This window comes from Aspergillus affinis (assembly GCF_023601865.1).
Source record: "Aspergillus affinis strain CMG 70 chromosome Unknown NODE_27_length_306053_cov_87_951578, whole genome shotgun sequence".
Taxonomy (NCBI): domain Eukaryota; kingdom Fungi; phylum Ascomycota; class Eurotiomycetes; order Eurotiales; family Aspergillaceae; genus Aspergillus; species Aspergillus affinis.
In genome coordinates, this window is record NW_026515808.1 from 229,981 (window position 1) to 251,568 (window position 21,588).

Consider the following 21,588-nt stretch of genomic DNA (forward strand, 5'->3'; position numbering starts at 1 on the left):
CAGGTACACTCTAAGGGGAGAAACCTTGATCTCATAGACTGCTTAGCTCAAGCTTTGCAGAGTCGTGCGCAGCTTTCTAAGTGTCTACAGTCGCATATTGAGGGTATCAATGATGTCATCACTAAAAACACCTCCTTTGACTTGAATCAGAAGTCACAGTTAGCAAAGGATATAGGGATTATCGAAAAAAAGTTGACGTCAAAATTGAGTCACTCAGAACAGAGTTTACGCGAACTATTACAGATCGTACGTATGTGGAAGACTACCTCACGCCAGATACTAATCATAGATCAACAGGAGCTTGCCTGGGTTTCGACTAACGGGTCTGCCAGCGTTAAGCGTCTTAGCTGGCTCACTGTGAGCACTATCACATTAAACCTATGCATCTTGCTAACATTTAACTGGACAGTTCGTTTTCCTGCCACCGATGTTTGTCTCGGTACTGTACCTCAGCCCCCAGCTTCGTTTGAAGGTGTTGTCTAACTTCCCAATTAGAGTCTTTTTGGGATGAACGTGAATCTCCTGGATAATAATCCAGACTGGCGATGGTACATATTATTTGGGACGTTGTCATTTGTTTTCACCGGAGCATTGTGGTTGGTCTCCAAGGCTTTTTCTGTAAGAATCTCGGCCCTGATATATCCAAATATTGAAAGGCTTACATACTATCCTCTTTTTTTCCCCCCCCCAGTGCAGAAAGGTCTGAGCGTAAATTATCCACGTAAAAATGGGTTATTCGGAAGGAGTCATACCAGTGTACGCTAGGCTGACAAGCATGGCGTAAGACTAGCGGCTCTGCCTACTTCATATGTCAACGCCATCGTGGGGATGGAGTGAAGAACGGGGTTGGAGGATTTGAGAGTCAGTTCTTGTATTAAGAGAGACACAGACATAGGGTATATGAGCCAAATTGTCCGTTTCGCAAACGCGTTTTTCTACCGATGCTGACATCAATTATTGGAAATTGTGTATTTTTGTGTGTTGTTTTAACTTGGTCTAGTCCTGATAACACGACATTTTCCAAAGATCCTAAATCTACGCCCAAGGAAAATTATACTTTTCTTCCACAACATAGATTTTACACTCCGGGCTATTCTTACCATTTCTCTCCTGTTCTGTCACTGCGTTGCGACACGTCCAGAATAGGTGTGATCGAGCCAGAGTGTGATACTTGACCCAATCTTTGAGAACAGGCTTTCGTAGTCGAAATAGCACGGGCTCGATGCTGGCCTCCGCCTCCACAATCTGCAATGCTGCCGTCGTGTGACAACCCACGATGGCCTGACATGCAATCCGCTGGATTATGCTTAGTGGCCGCGCAGTCCATCGTGCAACGACATTGCGTTTGTTTGGAGAACACCAGACGGACGCGGCGTAGTCGGATCTGGATGCCACCGTTGCTGTGATAGTTTTCGGGCCACCTCCGGAGAGACTGCGAGGAGGCGAACGCGTTCCGTCCTGTACAGTAACCCTTTGGTGACAAGTACGGATTAACAGATTAACATCCTTCCGCTTACCCCCTTAACGCCGATCTAGTAGACCAGCACGTCACCTTCCAAAGTGGCGGGTCGTTTCGTGTCTACCGCTCGAGCGGATCGCGCGGGAGATTTATTAGATTACCTACCTAACTAACTAGCCATAACATAGATTTCAAAACCAACTCCCTTCCTCAGTTAAACAGGGCCATGGCCCCAGGAGCGACGCAAGCAGTCAGGACTCACATGATGCAAGAGGGGTGGCAAGGTGCAGAACACGGAAGGGCCAGTCCAATGGCAAAAATTCGGTCGCCGTCTCGAGATGGGCAGGAACTGGAAGATATCTTTATAGACCACGCACTGTGATGCCAAGCGGCAGTTAAGCGCTTTCCCCGATTAGGAACGCTAAACTGGATCCAGTAATTCGCCGTCACCGCCGCAGACTACGGAGTACATCCACTAATTTCATCTCACCCCACAATCTCATACCTCGGCACTCCCCATACTGTTTGAGTATACCCCTCCACACACACACACCCCCATCCCCAACCCAATCAACACTCAATCCCCCTCTCAAAAGAGAAAGAAATCAATCAAAATGCCCTCCCTCCTCGAAGACCCCACCACCTACATCCCACCCCCCGCAATCGCAGAAACAATCTCGCAAACCCTCACCCCCATGACCAAAACCCTAAAAGACTCCACAAAAGTATCCCTCTACCCGATCGCGCACGGCGCGGCCTCAATCCCAAGCTCCTTGGTGAAGGTCCTGCACCGCGAATTCAGCGAGGAGATTGCGCGCGGCGCGACGTATCCGATGGAAGAGGCGATGGGGCTGGATCAGTTCGCGGGGTATTGGTTTGGGACTTTTGCGGTTGTTGCTGTTGTTGATCGGGATCATCATGCTGATGGACCTCCGGGGAGATGGTTACAGGGTCAAGAGGACAGGGATTGGGAGAGGGATTGTCTGGGGACGTTTTATGTGAAGCCGAATTATCCGGGTATGTATATTTTCCCTCTTTCTCTTTTATACTTTAGGGTTGGAGCTGTATATTTGACTATGTTGAGTTGCATTGACTTGGAGATTGAGGATGGTGATGGCAATGACAATGTTAACCAAATACTAGGACGCTGCTCGCATGTCTGCAACGCCGGGTTCCTAACCACGGCCGCAGCTCGCGGTCGAGGCGTGGGAATCGTAATGGGCGAGACATATCTAGAATATGCACCGAAGCTGGCAAGTCCCCTTTACATTAACCTCCCTCTCCCTCTTCCATGAGAACTACATGTCTAATAAGCTGACAGGGCTACAAATACTCCGTGTTCAACCTCGTCTTCGAGAATAACGTCGCATCCGTCAAGATCTGGGAGCGATTGGGCTTCAAGATCATCGGCCGGGTGCCCGGGGCAGCACGACTGGCGAACAGTCCAGACCTGGTGGATGCGTTGATCATTGGAAAGGAATTGGTTTGATCTGATGATTCAATTCTCTAAATAGAGAGGTGGATAGAAAGACACGAAAAGAAAGAGAGACTGTAAATACAACTCCAGATGATAGATTCCATAGATCCCTAAATGAAACACTGAATACATCATAAAATCAAGAACGCTAATCACAATGCGAGTGGGGAATCAAGCGCAATCTGTCCTGCAAACGACTTGGTATATGACTCCTCAAATCCCGGATGCTGATGATACATGCATGCAATGTAGTAAAAAGTAAAGACGAAAACCAAATCAACACGGCCGGAAATGCAAATACAAGGTTGAAAAGAAACCACCGCTAACGCCACCGCGGCCGCTCAGGAAGCTTACTACGATTCTCCGCAGCGCTGTCACGTCCGGAACGGCCCTTAGGCAGAGGAAGTAGGCTGATGCGACGGCTGCCCGAATGACCCAGGGCGGTGCCTGGACGATCAGCCTTGGTCGGACTGAGCAACCCATTGCTATACTGCTGCGAGACGCTGCGGTTGAAAGGCGTGCCGGCAAAGCTTTGCCGGTTGCGCGGCGTGTTGACCATGTGTTCTGTGCCCGCTGGTCGTCGCAGCTTGCTATACGGCGGAGGATCCAGAAGAGAAGAGCCGGGAGAAGGAGACGGCGGAGGCGCTGGGCTGCGCGACGTAAGCCGGCTAGAAACGCGGCTGACAGATCGACCGGCGGAGGGTGCCGGAGAGGCCGAGAGATCCCGTCGCGTCGACCGGGAGAAAGGGAGCGTGGAGGAGGGCCGCGGCGTACGGCCGTTGATGGTGGGGTTAGGGGCAGAGGACTTCCGAAATGGAGTGGTTTTGTACTGGTCCAGATCGGTGGTGTTCGTGGCGATATTCCATCGCGGACGGTTGGGGATGGGAGGTGCCGCAGGGCGCGCCACCGGTTTGCGGCCCACCGGAGTCGGCGTCGTTGAACCGTTCTTCGTGGGAGATCCTCCAAACGAGGGCTTGGGGAGCGCCGACTTCTTCCCCGTCAACGTGGCGGTGGCCTGGGGGAGCCCGGAGTAGCGACGGACCTTGGACATGGTCGTGCGAGCCGCCGAGCTGACGGAACTGCCCCGTCGACTGGATCCTATCGGCGTCGACGCTCCTTTGCGCGGGTTGGCCGGCGTCATCACCACCGACGAGGCCGGCGAGCTGCCCGGCGTATCGACCACGCTGCCGGTTGCCGGGCTGTCCATCGTGACGATACTCGAGATCGAATCACGCAAGTGCTGGCTCCGGGCGACGTGCACGTCATCCAACGAGGCGTCCATCACTTTGATACTAGCCTTCAGCGCATCCAGCCTAGACGTCATGTCCGATAAGAGCGTCAGGGTCTCCCCGTTTAGAGTCAGGCGGTCCTTGACCCCCTTCTGGATGATCGAGACCACGCGCTCGATCGCCGCCACGTAGTGCTGTTTCTTGGCCTCGTAGCTTTCGATGCGCTTAGCCAGCCCGGCGGGATTGTTGAACACGGCTCCTGACTCCAGTGCCTCCTGCAGTTTGGCGATGCTCCGCTCCACGGATTGGAACATCTTCTGCGCCTGTCCGCCGGCGTTGCGGAACACCAGAATCCACCGATCCTCGCTGAGTTCCTTGCGCAGGTCCTCAGCTTCCATCTCCAGCATCTTGTATCGCCCTTCCAGCCGTTCGATGCCCTGCTGAAGATCCTGGCAGGCGCTGGGAAATACCGCATCGGCCCGTGCTTGGAACATGGACAAGCGCATGGGCAGGAAATCCAACGAGGCCCGCAGCGGCTGAATGCGAGCGAACAGTCCGATCAGGTCCCCGTGGAAGTTATCCTCCTGGGGCGTGTGGATGATAGGGGTGTCGAGGGTGGGCGGAACGTTGAAGATGGGTTCCACGCTGAGTCGTTTGCTGGCTCGGTTGCCGCCGGGCGTTTCCTCCACGATCGTCTCCAGTTCGTTGATATCGACGCCGCCGGTACTTCCCGGCGACTGCGAGCCCTCCATGACCAAGTGCCGTTTCTCCTCCATCTGGAAGATCAGCTGGGCGAGGTTCCCGACCTCCGCGCCAACGTCTCCGAGAATGTTGTTCCAGAGCTCTTCCCACTCCATGGCCAGTTCCACCTGGCTCTTCACGGATCGCAGGCGCGATTTGATCTGCGTCCAGTGCTGAATGATAAAGTCCATCTGCGTGACAATCGTCTTCAAGCTTTCGGACGCCACGTTCTCGATGTCCGGTCGGAGTTGCACGTCTTCGATCGCTTTCACATACACGTTGATGAGGCCCTCAAACGTCATAATGGCGTTGTCCACGTCGTCCAGACCGTCGCGCCCTCCGGCGGCCGCCCACTCCACGTCATCGTCCGCATCCAGGCCCTCCAGCACGCTGGTCGCCTTTTTGATCCATATCTGGATCTGATCGGCGGCTCCCGTTAGAGACTTCACGGCCGAGGGTGCGGTCGGGATGGCGGCAATGCTCGACGCTAACGACGAGGCCTGTGGCAGAGATATGGAGGTGAGTTGGGAGAGTTGGTTGCTGAAGGAGGCTCGCGAGAAGGAGAAGATCGAATCGGCGCGGTGTAGGCTGCTAGGACGGAAATAGGCGGAGTTGCTATCCGATTCTGGAGGGGAGTCTTTGGGAGGAGGGGGCGGGGGGTTGTCGGAATCTTTTTCGCTGGTGCTCTGGATGTACTTTTCGAAATCCGTCGGTTCTTGCGTGGCAGGCTCCGGCTCCGGCTCCGTCTCTGGGATCGATTCGACGGGCGCGGGTAACGTCGATGCCGGCAAAGGTTCTGCGACTGACATGGCCGGTGGTTGGACTTCTGGTTCGGCGGGTGAGGTCTCCACGGGGTTCCACGTTTCGGTGGTCTCTATCGTATTAGTAGTATCAACTGCGTCTACCGGTTCGACCGATTCGGCGACTGGAGATTCTGCGGCGGCGTGCTCAACAAGCTGCGCGTCAGTCTCCGAAGGCAATAGCGTGGGTTCGTCCAAGGCCTCGCGTTCCAACGACTCCGTCGACGGCACGTCTAAGAACTCCGGCTCGATAACTTCCAGGAGGTCGGAGGAACCACCCTGATGTTTCTTGTCCTTGCCAATCAAATGGAGAGCATTCCACGAGCGACCTTTCCTCTCCACCTTGATCGACGTCGACAGGTTCTGGTGCAGAGTATCCAGCTCTTTAATGTGCTCTTCGGGGATGCGGCCCACGGCGCCGGGGCTGCGAGAATTGGCCGGGCTCTTGGTGTGACTGCCGTCTAGGAGTTTGACGCGAGCTGCCAGGCCCGGAGACAGTCGCCGCAGGATAGACGGGCGGATGAGGGATTTGTCGGAACCGGGCTGTTCGGGCGTCTCATCGGAGGGATCTTCGTCGTTTAGACTGCTGCCGAAACTCCGCACGCTGCGTAGGGAGGATTTGGATTTGAGGCGTCTGGTGAAGGAATCGTCTGGGGTGGAGACGGAGAGGGCAGGAGGAGGGGGCGGAGGAGGCGAGGAGAACTCAGGCTCATGTGGTGGTGGTGACTGTGGTTGCTGTTGCTCTGGGTTCTGCAGCTCTTGCGACGTGTTGAGACCGGGATCTGTAGGGTCAGAGGTAGTCGACCCGGCGAACATGGCAAGCATGGGGGAGAATGCAATGCGCGAGACGACTGCCCTATGGCCGGAAGAAAAGGAACGCACAGCAAATGAAAAAAATAATAAAAATGAAAATTGCGCGAAAGTCAGGCAAGAAAGAGGGAACAGAGAGAGGGGGGGGTGTGGAGGAGAGAGCGAGTGAGCGAAAGACAAGCCAGAGGGAAAAGGTGAAGGTGGGCTGCGGAATGTCGGCTTGACCAACGCTTCTCCGGGGCGGTTCGCCGGAATGCTGGACGCCCCTTTCTTTGAGGCCCGTGAGGCACTAAAGACCGAAGGTATGTACTCAGAGAGACCGTGGTCTCTCGTTTGCTTTGCTCTTCTTCTGGTTTCTGGTTTCTGGTTTCGTTTTCTTCTGGCTTCGGGCTGGCCTCTCTGCAAGTGGAGTCTTCGCAGTGAACAGCAAGAATGAGTGGACTCCCCTACACCGTAGTTACATGATCCGGTGGTTGGGACGCAGAAGAAGCGGTCTTTGGGCAGAAAAGAACAACAAGTCTCGAATTAAATTCGGCTGGATCGACGTCGTACAAATAGGTAACTAGCAAAGAGTCTTGATGCCTCCGTTTTATTCTCTACCCGGGCGTCTCCTTTATCTTCCTTTTGGCCCTTTCGCCCTGTCGGCGCGTCGTCTGCATCGCCCTCCTAGTCTGGAGATGTCTACGCCTTGGTAGGGATGAATATTAGTTTCTCCTTCATTCTTCTTCGGGGTCAAATAGTAATAGAAGAGTAATAAGAATAATAATTAATATGTACACCTCATCTGCCTCGTGCCGGGCCCCAATTCCAGCCCAATCATAACACACTTCCCCATCCGGAATCCATGTCCCCGTATAATAATAATGTAATAACAACAAGAATAGACGAAGTAGAAATAAGATCAAATACAGTAAATAGTTTCAAATCAAGTCCGGTCAGCTCAGGTCCAACCATAATAAATCCAAGTAAATCAACCAGTCTGTCGGTCCCTCAGGGGATGCGATAGACTCAAGCCAAGTAAGGGGGTATCTAAGGGAAGGGCTGCAAACAACGAAACGTAAGAGCCAATGAGGGGGGGAAAAAAAGAGAGAAAAATCAACAAGAAAAAACAAGAGAAGTAAAACCAGGACGGTTAGAAAGAAAATGTATCATACGTGGTTCCAATCTTCGGAACCAGACGGTACTACTCGCCCTGGTCAAGAGAAAAAGCTGTCACGCGTAGGAGGTCTTGCAGTGGACGGCCGGCGCGGCGCCTGCCAGTCGCGGATCAGCTCCTCGCGTACTGCTTGACACCACGTTAGCAGGGCGGCGTCGAATTTCCTCCACGCCTCGTCGCTGTTCCCCTGCACCACGCCCATGACGTCCATCTCCAGTTTCGTCTCCCATCGGATCTCGGCCGCCTTGACCCAGAATCGGAGATTTTCTGCCCGTCGGTACGGTTTGGCAACGTCCTCGTGATACGATTTGATCTCGCAGAACGGCCGAGCGGACTTTCGCACCGCCTGGTTATGGATTCGCACCAGGTCCCGCCCGTCACGCAGCCGGTCCAGCATGGCGCTCGGCAGGGATCCCTCGTCCGGAGCGGTCCACGAGGGTAAAGGAGAGTCGGAATCCAACAAACTGCGCAGGAACGCTTCTTCGCGTTCCCGCTCTCGTCCGGTCCAGTCGCCGTCGGCCCACGACCAGGTCCGTCGTTCTGCCGCTTCCTTTTGTTCTAGCTGGATCTCTTGGGCCAGCATATCCCGCACATTGGTGATCCACCCGAGAATGGACGCTTCTTCCTCCCCGCGGAGTCCGCCGGAGAAATTGCGCGAGGCCCACCGTTTCATGATCTCGAGGACGTTGAACAGCTCCTGCCGGATCTCGCGCTCACTTTTGATCGACGCCAGTCGCTCTGGACGCTCGTGAGCGGTGTAGTAGATCTTGGCTGCGCGAATGGCTAGCGTAACCACGTCTAAAATGCGCATCCCTCGGATCTCCTGCCAGCCCTGAGGGGTAGCCTCCGCGGGAGGCGGAGGCGCGGGTTCGTCGTCGGGGTCGGCCAGCCCGTCCGGCGAGAGACTGATGCGCGGGGGGTTCAGGTCGGGTGGCGGCTCCTTCTGGGATCCGAGGGTCTCGATGCTCTTCTCGGCCTTGTCCAGCGCTCTCCGCAGGTTCTTGCGCAGGGCTAGTAGGTCGGGTGGCGGTGGAATGTGATGGGTCTTGATACTGTAGGTGCTCACGGTGGGAGGCAGCATCATGTCGTCGGGCTCCTCCAGGCCGCTGTCCTCTTCCGCGGAACTCAGCCCGGCATCGCTCGTGGGACTAGCCGTCAGATCGTCGATGAACCGTGCATTAGGGGTCATCAACAACCGAGGTTCCTCCTCCGGGTTCGCCTTCTTCTTCTTATATTCGCGGGCATGGCCACCTTTGCCGTCCAACAGGCCAGTCCGGGCAAAGTAGTATTGCAGGTGGGCGATACTGCCCAGACTCATCACGCTCTCCCGGTTCTTTGCTGACTCGGCGAATTCGGCCCCCTGGGGCCGAATGTAGCCACGGCGTTTCGACGAGATTGACACGGAGGATCGAGCATCGGCAGAGGTGGCGGACGAGGCGGACAGGGAGGAGAGGGTCGAAAAGGTTGAGAAGGTGCGATCCGGAGATGGACAGGAGGAGATGGCGGGCGTAGGGCAGATGGACGGGGAGGGTGACGACGCACGGTGTGGAGGGGCGAACTCAGACTCGACCGATTCGTCCATGACGGCGGAGATGAATTGCCTTGACTCGTTTTTATCGGGCAGAGAAAGAGGGGAAGAGGTGGAAGAGAGAGAGAGAGAGAGAGAGAGAGGCGACAAAGAGCCAGAAAGAGGGGAAGGAGTGAAGGATCCTAGGAGATAGATCGCGATGATATCGCCGGAAAGTATCAGATATATCGGGAGGGCAAAGACGCGACCAGAAAGGACAGGTGGTCGTCGGCTCGATAACCGTTTCGGCGAGGCACAAAATAGGGATGCGTCACCGATGGAAATGGAAATGAATGATCGATCGACGGAGCGAGAATAATCTTGGGAGGTTCGAAAGGGGGGGCTTTTTTTTCCACTAAAAGGGGAAGCGGGTCGATAGTCCGCCTGCCAACACGTCGATGGGAGGGCTTTTAATTAAGGATAGACGGGTATTAATAGAAATTGGCCGTCGTTTCTTTTTAGTTCTGTTCCTCTGCTGTCCGTCGAGTACCAATTTCCACACTGCCGGGACCTGCCCCTGAACAAGACCAGGGCCCCTCCCCGATCCGAGATATCCAGGCGAGCTTTCGTCGTGAACAGTTGAACTCCTGAGTTTTTGTGCTCTTTTTGACGCTTCAACTGCCTTGTGGACACTTTCCCTCTTGGAGTTTAGCGCACTCCCCGTGCCTGGCCGCCCCGCATTTTAGTTCGACTCTGTTGAGGTTATTGCGAAGATGAATGTCATCTGCAAGGGCCACAGACAGCCTGCATGCAGCCATGCTCTAGAGCATCATGAACATCATGAACATCATGAACATCACGAATACCATAAACACTGTGACCACAAACGAGAGGAGTTGACATCTATAATACAATGTGAATAATCATACAGTCTCCCATCAATTGACAAAAACCCAATTGCGCCCATGCGGAAACCCCACCGGGTTGAACCAGCAACCGACGATGAAACAACCTCGGAAACTCCGTGCTGACCAGAAGATCCCCAAAAAGAAAGAAACTCAATTATCCCCGATCAATACCAGTCTTCAGATGATATCCTCTCTCTCCCATCCGGTGGGTTTCAGGTTTTCGATGCCTTTGCCAGGATGCGCCTTGGTCAGGTCCTTGTACTTGGCCGAGTACGGATTGGGATCGGCCCCTTGCTTCAGGTTACCCAGAGTGTGGTTGACCTCTCGGTGTTTGGCCTCGTCCGCCCGAACGTAGAGAAGGAGGTCCTTCATACTGCGCTGGCCCTCCGGCATTTGCCAATAGGAGATGGCAATCTTGGGGGCGTCCAGCTTCTCCCACTCGGGAAGCTTACCGGCTTCGATCTCCTGGATCGCCCGAGTATAGGTGATCACCGCCTCCTCTTCCAAGTATCCGACGAATCTATGGCAAATGCGGGGCGAAATCAAGTAGGAGATGAAGAATCCGTTGAAGAACACCCCCTGGGCACCGAGCACCATCATCCGCATGAACCATCCGGGCTCGGCGAGTTTGAGGAAGGTGAGCAAATGCATCCGCTCATTGAACGCCTCTTCCAGCAGGGTCTCGATCCTATATCCTAGTCAGCTTCTCGGATCTTATAGTCCGCATCCGACACCTTGGTCCACTCACCATCCGTTGTCCCTCTTCATGCGCCGCAAACTCCTCAAGTGTCGCAACATTCCGCCCACCATCCCCGGCACACCCGCCACGCTCTCCAGGAACACAAAACGGGTGAGCCACTTCTTCTCGGTCATCTTGAACTTGGCCTCGTTTTCCCTGCCCGGGGGAGGATGGTGGTATCCGGTGACCAGGTCCATCCCCCATCGCAGCAGTCGCACGGTTCCCAAGGCTACCCAGTCGGGCCAGTCCTTGGCTTGTCGGTGGGCAATCGTGACTTTCTGCATCTGGTCGTCGGTGTAGCTGTGATGAACCAATCGTCAGCATTTCTGTGGCACCAGAAGAGGTCTGATCACGGGGTGGCTTACACCGGGTGATTCCAGGCGGTTTCCAATTCTTTGATATGCGGCGCCTCGGGTGGCGGGAAGAACTCCTTAATCTTGGTCGGATGCGGGGTGGACGAGATCAAACGTTTGGGGTTCGTCTGGTGGTGACGAGGGTTGGCGAACAAGGAACTGCTACCGCGTAGCCCTGTCGTGGCAACGAGACTCGTATACCCTCGCAGCGTAAGGTGCAGGTGGGACTTGGGCAGGTAGACGGCCCGCATAGGTGCCGTGGCTGTTATGGAGTTCATCTTGGTCGATAATCCCAAGTTTATCAGTTTGGTTGTGGTAGACAGATAAGTAGGTAGGTGAGCAAGTATAGCCAATGCTATGTCTAGTATAGAAAGAATCTTGATGCGATGATGTCTATGAACACAGTACAACCTCGTCCACGGCTACTGCCGTATTTATACCAAACCCCATCACTCCTATTTAAAGAACAAGAAAGACAAAAAAAAAATCTATCAGATCGCATATGGCAAAAACCGGGAGCACACCGGGACCTAACAAAGGCAGAAATGTCATCGGGGGCTGGAACCAGCGAAGAAGCAGTCAGAGCCAAACCCGGTTTACGTAGGGAACCTCAGGCAGGAGGACCCTCCCTTGCTCGTTCCTCCCCGACAGGAACCACTCTAGAACCATCGGAACTTACTTCAGAGTAGGTCCTGTTCAGGCCTTACCAGCGCTCCCTCCCGGTATGTCGCTGCACGTCGGCCCTCCCCCACAATAATCGCCATCTGGGATTTCCCACCCGGCCGCTTGATGTCATGATCATCTCCCTCGAACTGGAAGCAACTCCAACAAGCTCCCCATTATCCCCATGGCCATCGTGGAATCGACGTCGCTGTCGGCGTAAGTTTGCGCATTTCACGGGAATACCAGGTGTGTAATTTAGGAAATACGAAGGGCGGGCAGGTGACCGCGGAATGAATCGGGAGGCAAGTCTGAGTCAGAACGGGACGCCGATGAATTGTCGGGATTGCTGGGATTTTCCGGGATTTCTACTAACATGAACCTACACCGTAGATTCTTTTCAGTATTACTCATATGGGTTGGGTCTATTTTTTCTTTCTTACAAATTTCTGTACGGTGATTTCCCGGCCTGCTGAAAAAGCGTTCATTCTTACGTCAGGTCCTCTGGCTCTTTTTTCCTGCGCCATGTTTGGTGGACCAGATCCCGAACTACTACTGTCTCCTACTGAGATGTGGTTCGTGAAACCGGCCGAGAAACTGCAGATCCTGAGATCAAGGCACGACGAACCCTTCTCTACAGTGCACTATGTGTACTCCGTACGGTGTAAGGGTTGCCGTTCTTAAAGTGACGTTGTCCTCTCCCTAGTTTTGCAGTCCAGTTCTTTCTGGGGGTCTACAGTATCACTGTCAGGGTGATGTTTAAACAGCCTATTTTAAGGTACTAGCTTACGCCCATATATAAGCCTTACTATTCGTCAATCCATTCGAGCAAATTATAACCCAAGCAATCTAAACCAACCCAGCTCACCGGTTATTCTGCTCTAATGCTCTCGTCCGATTTGTGTCGTTATCATACTGTGTATTTTCATGTGTATATCCATACTATCGTGAATCCTCGCCCAGTCGAGCAGTCGCCGATTGCAAACCCAATCCATCAAGTCGTAGCATCAAATGCCGACTCCGAAGTCCGTTTGACCCCGAACTGACTCTCCCCTTCTTGTAGCTCAATCCCCTTCTTCTCCACCTTGACTACGTGCGCTAGACGCGGCCCGTTGTTGATTTCCTTGAGCAGATTTTGGATCGCCTCGTCGGGGCCTTGGGCTTCTCCTTCGACCTGGGGGTGGGAGTTAGTACTCCAAGAGTGCGTGTTCTGCTGTGTGTACTGTACAGGGAACTGGTGTGGTTCATTTGTAAGTGATGAGTGGGTAGAGATGAACGAACCCTTCCGCAAATGGTGTTCTTGACCCAACCCTTCAGATCGAACTGGGTGGCTCGCTTTTGGGTGAAGTCACTGTTTATATCGGTGAGTTTTTGTCCATCGGCCGGATACATATAAACAGTAGATGCAAGACGTACCGGAACCCGACACCTAAAATACAATGCTATAATTAGAATGTTTGCACCCTATGTCTAGACCAAATATGATGCTATAACACATCAAGTATTCTCCGACCCTACGAGATCAGGGACTTGCCTTGTACAGTGCCATGCACTTTGAATGCAATCTGCGGATCTATTAGCCAATTGTCCGAGATGACGTAGGGCACGGTCAAGGAAGCTGTAATTTTCGATATTTAAGCGGGGCAGGGGCGTACTCTTTGCTGTGCCATATTGATCTCTAGACTCGAATCGGGATCTCTAGAGGAGATGAGAGGAAGAGGATGAAGCACTCTGTAGATGCCCTCATGATGCAATGGGAAGGGCAACGTGGATGACTCAGCACATGTGGTCGTTGCCGATCTGGAAGACTCGTCCCGAAGGGGATAAGCGGCCCAGGCACCTCAGGCACCAATCACAGAAGGCGTGTTGGCCTTAGTCATCGCACCCCAAACGGGCAAGAGCGTTCATTCACGCATCGTCGACGAATCTCAGGATTCGATAAGTCGATTCTCTCAGAAATTTGACATTAGAATACGTTCACGGCCTCAAGCTGCTGTGTCATGAACCGCTTGTCAGAGTGTGTCGCCAATTAGCCCCTCTACTTCCCTCCGCCATCGCCTAGACTCCGCCCCTGAGCCGACGAACCCCCGAGTTAATTGAACTCTCCGCATTGATCATTCCCCTCCGCGCTTCTCTGACGAGCTCGGCCCCGTCATGCTGGCTTGAAGATGCCTTCTTCGATATTCTCTCGGCTACGACAGCTGTATACACTTGACACCCTCGATACCAGATTAACCGTTCCCGCCACGACTCCGCTGAAGGCGGCCGCTGACACGCGACCTGCGACTGCCAAAGATGCCCGTGCCCAGGCCATCGCCAACGGTGCTGAACCGTCGAAATGGCGCACACCCGAGTTCTACGTCTATTATTTGGTCTTCCTGGTCGCTGTGCCGTTGATGTTTAAGGCGGCCATTGAGGTGTCTCAGGGTATGGTTTATCCGCCTGCCGGAAGCTTAGAAGAAGTGTTAATGGAAGCGATATAGAAAGTCATCCGAGTTATTCGACCTACGCCGACTTGTTGTCCCCTGGCTGGGTGCCGGGTCGGAAAGTGGTATGTTTGTGGTTTCTGCCTCTGGATTGTTGCGAACGCTGGCTAATGTTCTCGCGCGCGTGAACAGGACAATTCGGACGCCCAATACTCTACCTTTCGTGACAACATACCCTATCTTCTCGTGCTGCTGGTCGCCCATCCACTGCTTCGTCGCGTACATGAGAAGTTCACCAGCTCGTCCGGCGCCGAATCGACACTGAGACCGAATGTAGCTGCGGCTGGAGAAGCCCGGCTCAATCAGCGGATCCGATTCGACTTTGGCTTTGCCTTCATCTTCATAACCGCTCTTCATGGCGTGTCTGCGATCAAGGTACTCGCAATTCTGTATATCAATTATAAAATTGCCAAAACGCTCCCGCGGAAGTATATACCTGCAGCTACGTGGGTGTTCAACATCAGCACGCTATTTGCCAACGAGTTGTGTGCCGGCTATCTCTTCGAGCGCATCGCTGCTTTGTTAGTGGCCCCTGCAGATGGCACAGGTCAAGAGGCTCCGTTGGTGTCATGGGGTCGGTATATTGATGGATTTGGAGGGCTGATTCCCCGATGGGAGATTCTCTTCAACATCACGGTCCTACGGTTTATCAGCTTCAACATGGATTACTACTGGAGCCTAGATTATCCCGCTGCCAGCCCCGTTGAAGTAAGTTTGAGGTTGTCTCATTTAAAGGACGTCGATATCTGACAGTCATAAGAAGAAGCAGCTCGATCCTGCATCACTCTCGGAGCGTGATCGTGTCAGCATTCCGGCTGAGCCGTCGGCGTTCAATGGCCGCAATTACGTCGCCTACATCCTCTATGCGCCGTTATATCTGACCGGTCCCATCTTGACCTTCAACGACTATATCTCTCAACAGAGATTTCCTCCCCCTTCAATCACCCGTACCCGCACCATCCTCTACGGGACCCGCTTCTTCCTCACCCTGCTCTCAATGGAGTTGGTCCTTCATTATACCTACGTCGTGGCCATCTCCAAAGCCTCTCCCAACTGGTCCCTCTATTCACCCTTCCAACTCAGCATGCTAGGCTACTTCAACCTGCACGTCATCTGGCTCAAACTCCTAATACCATGGCGCCTGTTCCGCCTCTGGGCCCTGATCGACGGTATCGACCCACCCGAGAACATGGTCCGCTGCGTATCCAACAACTACTCCGCGTTCGCCTTCTGGCGCGGCTGGCACCGCTCCTTCAACCGCTGGGTCGTGCGCTACGTCTACGTCCCACTCGGCGGCGGCCGCGGAGGGTCCAACAACAACAGTAAACCTACTTCGACCCTGTTCATCCGAGCCCGCCATATCTTCAACTTCCTCATGGTCTTCACCTTCGTCGCCCTCTGGCACGACATCAACCTCCGTCTCCTCATATGGGGCTGGCTCATCACGCTCTTCGTCCTACCTGAAATCATCGGCACTTTGCTCTTCCCTGCCTCGCGCTGGCGGTCCCGTCCGACTGCTTACCGCGTCATCTGCGGCGTCGGCGCCGTCGGCAACATTCTGATGATGATGATCGCGAACTTGGTGGGTTTCGCGCTGGGGTTGGACGGCCTTCGCGGTCTGTTGACCGAGATGTTGGGTTCGTATTCCGGGATCGTTTATCTGGTCGTTGCTTGTGCGGCGCTTTTCGTGGGCGTGCAGGTCATGTTTGAGATTCGGCAGGAAGAGGCCCGTGCGGGGATTCATTTGAAGTTTTGATTGAAGATTAGATGGAATGTATGTATACATAGGGTAGCTTTATACCGGGAATATTTATTTCGATGGTTTGGAAATTATGTTTCTTTATGAATGCTATATATACAGTAAAAGGGGTATATAAACTATTAACTAAAACTTGAAGTCGGTTGCTGTGGTTGCTGTGCCCCATGATTTTCGCATCCTTTATCCGGCCAGGCGCGGATATTGTCGCCCCATGCCCTTGACAGTCCTTTGGCAAGTAAGTTCCTCGGAGATCGAGAGCAGCTCGACGTAGACAATTCCTAGGACTCGCAAGAGACGAGATCCTTGATTAGGAAAAAGGCACACCCACTAAAAGAAAGTCCCACATCTCGAATCCTCATGCACTTTATAACAATCCAACCCACAAGTCCTGAGGTGACAATTCTTGCACCGAATCTTCCCCCAGTATCCACACATGCAGCAGAAATGGCGCTTCGATTTCATCGTCATCGGCGGGCCCGCTCGCGACGCATTATATGTTAACGGGGGCTCGGCCAAGAGCGCCTGCATGATGCGCTCCGATGGCGCGGAGGGGATATACGATCGTAAGAGCGGGTCATTGTCGTGAGGGGAACGGATGAGTTCGTTATTGGGTTTGGGATCGTCGTCTTGTCCTTCGGGTTGGTTTCCTTCGTCGTTGTTGCTGGCTCCTTCTTCCGGTTCTCCTGCTGCTGCTGTTGTATCTGCCTGTGTCTGTGTCTTCTCGTCCGCGGGGGGAGCAGCAACCTGCTGAACGGCCGGTGTCGTTGACGTATTCCGTGACGCGGACGACCGTGCAGATGACTGCTTGTTCTTCTGTCGGGAGGAGGGGTCTGCGCCTTTAGACGTCGTGGTGGTACCAGTAGCTGGGGTTGAACTTCTGCGCAACGACGACGGTTTGGTGATTTTGTTATGTCCGTGGATGGATGGTCGCTGGGCGTTCGAGGACTGCGTGGTGGCCTGCGCGAGAGCGGCTTCTTCGTCGTCGAGGTAGTTCCGGAAGGTCTTTTGGGATTGGAGGATGCGGCGCACGTTCGATGTTACTTTGCCTCGGGTTCCTGTGTGGGGATATTGTGTAAGCCTGATGAATTTAGATGTATTACTAGCCCCGGGCCTTCCTCTTCCTTGTTTGTAAAGGAAGAAGAGTTGCGGGTGGAAGTACCGCTGGCGCAAAGGTCCAGCCAGGCCAGGGTTGAATAAACTAGGACATGGAAGAGAGGCAGGGGGGGATTGAATCTACCTCTACCGGAATCCTTCGATTTCGTCGGGACAGGAATATGTACGTCTCTATGATTCTCGCGATCCAGCTCAGCCAGGTGCCGAACGATGGCGTTGGTCTGTCGCGACGAGAGATCGGCGCGGCCACCTGGGTCGCGGATGCCTCGTTTCCGACCGATGGCGGGCGTGATGGCGGCTTTGGCGGGGTCGAAGCCCCGATCGGGCACGTAGGTCCATCCCGGGGTGAGATGGGTCGATGAATTCGGTAGCACCTCGACGGAGTACATGGTGTGGGTGATGGCGATTCTTTCGTTGGGTCGGAGGGATCAAAAAGACGGAACGGATGAGAGGCCGCGGGAGGCGGAAAAGAGGCGCGTGTGTTTGCAGTGTTTGCACATTACAGTCTTGGCGATTGTATGACGCAGTTAGGCCTTTGGAGGGAGGAGGGGAAGTTATGGGTTCTGCAGTGTTGTTCTTCATGATTTGAAAGTGGGTTGATATTCTTTTTAATGGTAAGAAGAATAATGTTACAAATATGGATATAAGAGGGCACGCGTTGGGAGAGGAAAAGGTCACCCTCATGCTGTCATTCCTACAATTCGCCCATACAACACAGATAACTGCACTTATAGATGATAGCCTGCTCAAGACGCCGGAAAAACTCAAAAACAAGACGCAAGGAAACGGATAAAGGACTTTGGGGTAACGACCGTAGAGTAGCGTATGTGTGTCGGTATCTCATTTCTTCTTAAGCTGGTCGACTTTCGATTCCAGCTCCCCGATGTATATCTGCAGTCTATGCGTTGCGGATTGGAGTGCCTGGTAGGTCAAGTCAGCGATTCCATCTCGGCTGAATGGGCGCATGAGGGATATGACTGGGGAAGGTTCTAGTATCACCCACGCCCAAGCAAGCTCTCCGCCAGACAGCGAGGTCCAAACATATAAAGGAAAGAGCCAGGACACAGACAAAGTCAGATGGCGAAGAAGAAGATGCAAGTTAGCGAATAGAGCCAAAGCCAAAACTTACACTTATATCTTCACTCAATATCTCGTTCGACGCCCGGTATTCTCGCAGGATGTAATAGTACACGGAAGCGCCGGCAGTGAGGGAACCGGCGAGAAACCCAACCAGTCTGCGGAGGGAGGTCAATTTACACTGGATGTTACACACGAGAAACAAGGCCCATTGGCACTCACCCTCCACGGAATGCCCCAACGGGCTTCTTAGCGGGCAGCGACGAGGTGGCGACGTTCCTCATGGATGCCGAGCTGGAGAAGCTCCGTGCGGAGACAAGTCCGCGCGCCATTGCGACAGAGCGCATTGAAGGTAGCGCCGTCTTGAGAGCAAACATTATTCAGAACTTGTTAAATAGAGTCTAAGGGGTAGTAGGTCAGTTAGTCAGAGCATCTCGCAGTGGCAAGGAACAGGGACGTGATCACCTTACAGGGTGTAAAAGCCAGAGAGAAAGGGGAGGCGGAGGGTGAAGGAGCAGTGACGTTGGCGCCTCCCATTGGGGAAGATGTCATTAGTCAGCGAAGACCGTTGCAGGCTATCCGTAACGGGTTAGCGCAGACTGACCATGTTGACTGTATTACTAATATCCTGATATCCTGAGCTAGCTACACATTATTCTCGACTGCAAGCAACTGAACATGAACAACAGAACAATACCACCCATCTATGTCATTCTACCCATACAAGAATACAAAATGATACCACCAAACCACGTGATTCTACCAATACAAAAAAGACCAAAACGCCCTCGTGCCCCTTTCGCGATACACCCGATGGGCAGGATCACGAGGGAAGATGATCTACCCACCACGCATTTGGTCGAGACATGTATTGCACCATGTTCGGCAGATACGTATCGATGTTCCGTCTTTGGTTGAGAGAAAGATAAGTCTCCCCCAGGACCTTTGCGTTTTCGGTCATGTTCGTCGCATCTATCCCATATTGCCAACATTTCCGACGGTTGGCTCTCTCGGAGCAACAGTGTATCTTCATCACCGCTAATTCCAGGGGTGTGGCGAGTGGCACCCAGTTGGGTGCTAGGAGCCGCACGGGGATGGCTGCAGTCGGGATGACCGGTGACAAGAGGTATGTCAGCTGAATGCGATCTATGGAAAAAGGTGAAAGACGGTTCAACTCACTAATTCCTCCGGCATGAAATCCACCTTCATCCATTTGCCGTCTTGCTCTCCTTGCAAGAAAACCCTGGCTTGAAAAGAACCCTCTTTTTGGCGAAATCCATCGGCATCATGTTGCATGAGTTGGTGCTTTATAAACTCGGGTACCCCGGTTGGTCCCTCTGTAATAAGGGTTTCGCGATTGACACCGGCCCGGTTGGCTTGGCTAATTCTTCGGTTGATATGATTGACGAGATGGGGGCTTAACACCACTGCAGAATTCACGTCCTGTCAAGAGCATTAGCCAGGCTTGCCGTGCATGATATAGGACCTATATCTGCTAACTTACTTTGGTCTTCCTGCGTGAATCATACTTTCGCACTGCCACGCCGCCAATGATGGCGACTTTCGCGTCTCCAAGGTATTGGTTACCTTGCATCGCCGCAATGACGCGGCGTGAAGCTTCCATTTGGTGGGCTAGAGTGGGGTACATCTTGAATGGTCAAGAAAGTTGAGTGTAATGGTACAAGGACCAACACAGGGGGGCAGACTCTGGGTTGTTTATATGTATTTGCCAGTAGCATTTGCATTATGCACAGTTCAATTATCAATGGTTTCTTTTACCCAGCATAACTGTTATGAGCACTGGTAACAACAGTACATGTTATTCGGCCATTTAATGCTAACCACGACCCGGCGCATATGGCTACGCATGAATATATCAATGATCACGTCGTATCTGCGAGACTGTCATCGCCAATGCCAATCAAAGGCCGCCACATCTCACCCGTAGAAAGACAGGACAATCACCAGGACCATCTTTAGATTTATCTTGCTTCATCTCCCACTTTCATGCTTCCACTATGTATCAAGCAAGATAGTCTCCAGTATTGAGATCTCGCAAAAAAACAACTATCATGGACCGACCGACTCACGTTATCGACCCAGACGGCGAAGTTATAATAGTTCTACAAAATCCAAATGCTCCTTTTGCGGAACTAAGTGAAGCTCTGACCAGCGACAATTTTACGTATCTACTACCCGGACCAAGCGATAAAATCCAGAATCCGCGGAAGGGATTGAAGCTTTGAGAAACGAGCCGAGAGATACGCTTAAAAAGAGGAGGAAAAAGAAGAAAGGATCTACTTCTGGCTGGCATGCTGTTCACGATCCATCCGAACCTATTCACCCGCCAGTTGAAGAGCCTGCTCCTGAATGGCCCGCGGCCGAAGAACCCGTCGCAGAGCCCGCTGAAGAGCCCGCTGAAGAGCCCGTCGACGAACCTGCCGAACTTGAACAGCCAGAGGAAAACTGCTTCCGTATCCAAGTGTCCGCGAAGCATTTGATACTCGTCTCAGTCTTTAAGAAAATACTCACTGGTGGTTGGAAAGAAAGCATTACTTATTTACAAGAAGGCTCAGTTAAAATCACTGCAGATAGCTGGGATCTCGACGCGCTCTTGCTTATGCTTCGCATAATACATTGTCAGTCCTATCAAATACCGCGGAAACTGACGTTTGAGATGCTCGCGAAAGTTACTGTTTTGGCCGACTACTACAACTGCAGGGAGGCTGTAGTCTTTTTACAGATACATGGATCAATGCTCTGGACGATATTATTTCAACAACATATTCTAAGGACTTGATGCTCTGGTTATGGGTTGCCTGGTATTTCTACCTCCCTGCCAAGTTTAAAGAAGCCACCTCAGCTGCCATGTCATTGAGTAACGGCTGGATCGATAATCTCGGGCTCCCAATCCCCGATGATATCATTAGTACGGGCACTTAAATCCTCAGATATGTTTGACTACTAATTGAAAGCAGGATCGATGATGGATCAAAGACAGGGAGCGATCGCTAGCCTAGTTCTTTAACTCGATCAGACGCGCGATAAACTCCAAAGCGGCAGCAAAGGGTATAGCTTCGAATGTAGCTCAATTAGGTATGGAGCTCTGACAAAAGAAATGCATTTGAACGCTATACTTTCGCCGAGACCTGTAGCTCCTTTCCCGGATTTGAGCTACAGATCCCTCGCGCAAAGAGTGTTATCGTTCAAATCGCCGGCATGGTACAGTCCAAACTCGTATTATCCCAGATACTAGCACAACTGTAATTACTCTACATTTACACTGCTTTTTTGGCGTGTTGGAAGATATCATT

General features: G+C 52.9%; 7 protein-coding genes across 7 annotated transcripts; 2 read left to right on the forward strand and 5 right to left on the reverse strand.

Annotated features, from left to right (window-relative positions):
* Window positions 1-2,073: 2,073 nt before the first annotated feature.
* KD926_005553 (GNAT family N-acetyltransferase) lies at window positions 2,074-2,948 on the forward strand (the record flags this gene model as incomplete). Its single annotated transcript, XM_053098759.1, has 3 exons — window positions 2,074-2,476; window positions 2,603-2,673; window positions 2,781-2,948. The coding sequence occupies 3 exons, from the start codon at window positions 2,074-2,076 to the stop codon at window positions 2,946-2,948; spliced, it is 642 nt and encodes a 213-aa protein (XP_052957454.1).
* Window positions 2,949-3,258: 310 nt separating this feature from the next.
* KD926_005554 (KAR9 family protein) lies at window positions 3,259-6,531 on the reverse strand (the record flags this gene model as incomplete). Its single annotated transcript, XM_053098760.1, has 1 exon — window positions 3,259-6,531. The coding sequence occupies one exon, from the start codon at window positions 6,529-6,531 to the stop codon at window positions 3,259-3,261; it is 3,273 nt and encodes a 1,090-aa protein (XP_052957455.1).
* Window positions 6,532-7,712: 1,181 nt separating this feature from the next.
* KD926_005555 (uncharacterized protein) lies at window positions 7,713-9,254 on the reverse strand (the record flags this gene model as incomplete). The annotated part of the gene is made up of 1 exon (XM_053098761.1): window positions 7,713-9,254. The coding sequence occupies one exon, from the start codon at window positions 9,252-9,254 to the stop codon at window positions 7,713-7,715; it is 1,542 nt and encodes a 513-aa protein (XP_052957456.1).
* A 1,010-nt stretch (window positions 9,255-10,264) lies between these two features.
* Window positions 10,265-11,457, reverse strand: KD926_005556 (alternative oxidase; the record flags this gene model as incomplete). Its single annotated transcript, XM_053098762.1, has 3 exons — window positions 10,265-10,775; window positions 10,836-11,126; window positions 11,192-11,457. The coding sequence occupies 3 exons, from the start codon at window positions 11,455-11,457 to the stop codon at window positions 10,265-10,267; spliced, it is 1,068 nt and encodes a 355-aa protein (XP_052957457.1).
* Window positions 11,458-12,833: 1,376 nt separating this feature from the next.
* On the reverse strand, window positions 12,834-13,231 carry KD926_005557 (acylphosphatase; the record flags this gene model as incomplete). The annotated part of the gene is made up of 2 exons (XM_053098764.1): window positions 12,834-13,013; window positions 13,121-13,231. The coding sequence occupies 2 exons, from the start codon at window positions 13,229-13,231 to the stop codon at window positions 12,834-12,836; spliced, it is 291 nt and encodes a 96-aa protein (XP_052957458.1).
* A 776-nt stretch (window positions 13,232-14,007) lies between these two features.
* KD926_005558 (putative glycerol:H+ symporter (Gup1)) lies at window positions 14,008-16,081 on the forward strand (the record flags this gene model as incomplete). The annotated part of the gene is made up of 4 exons (XM_053098765.1): window positions 14,008-14,266; window positions 14,323-14,390; window positions 14,458-15,033; window positions 15,089-16,081. The coding sequence occupies 4 exons, from the start codon at window positions 14,008-14,010 to the stop codon at window positions 16,079-16,081; spliced, it is 1,896 nt and encodes a 631-aa protein (XP_052957459.1).
* Window positions 16,082-18,037: 1,956 nt separating this feature from the next.
* On the reverse strand, window positions 18,038-19,898 carry KD926_005560 (uncharacterized protein; the record flags this gene model as incomplete). Its single annotated transcript, XM_053098766.1, has 5 exons — window positions 18,038-18,118; window positions 18,327-18,432; window positions 18,497-18,636; window positions 19,454-19,717; window positions 19,779-19,898. 5 exons carry the CDS (start codon window positions 19,896-19,898, stop codon window positions 18,038-18,040), a joined length of 711 nt encoding a protein of 236 aa, XP_052957460.1.
* Between the last annotated feature and the right edge of the window lie 1,690 nt (window positions 19,899-21,588).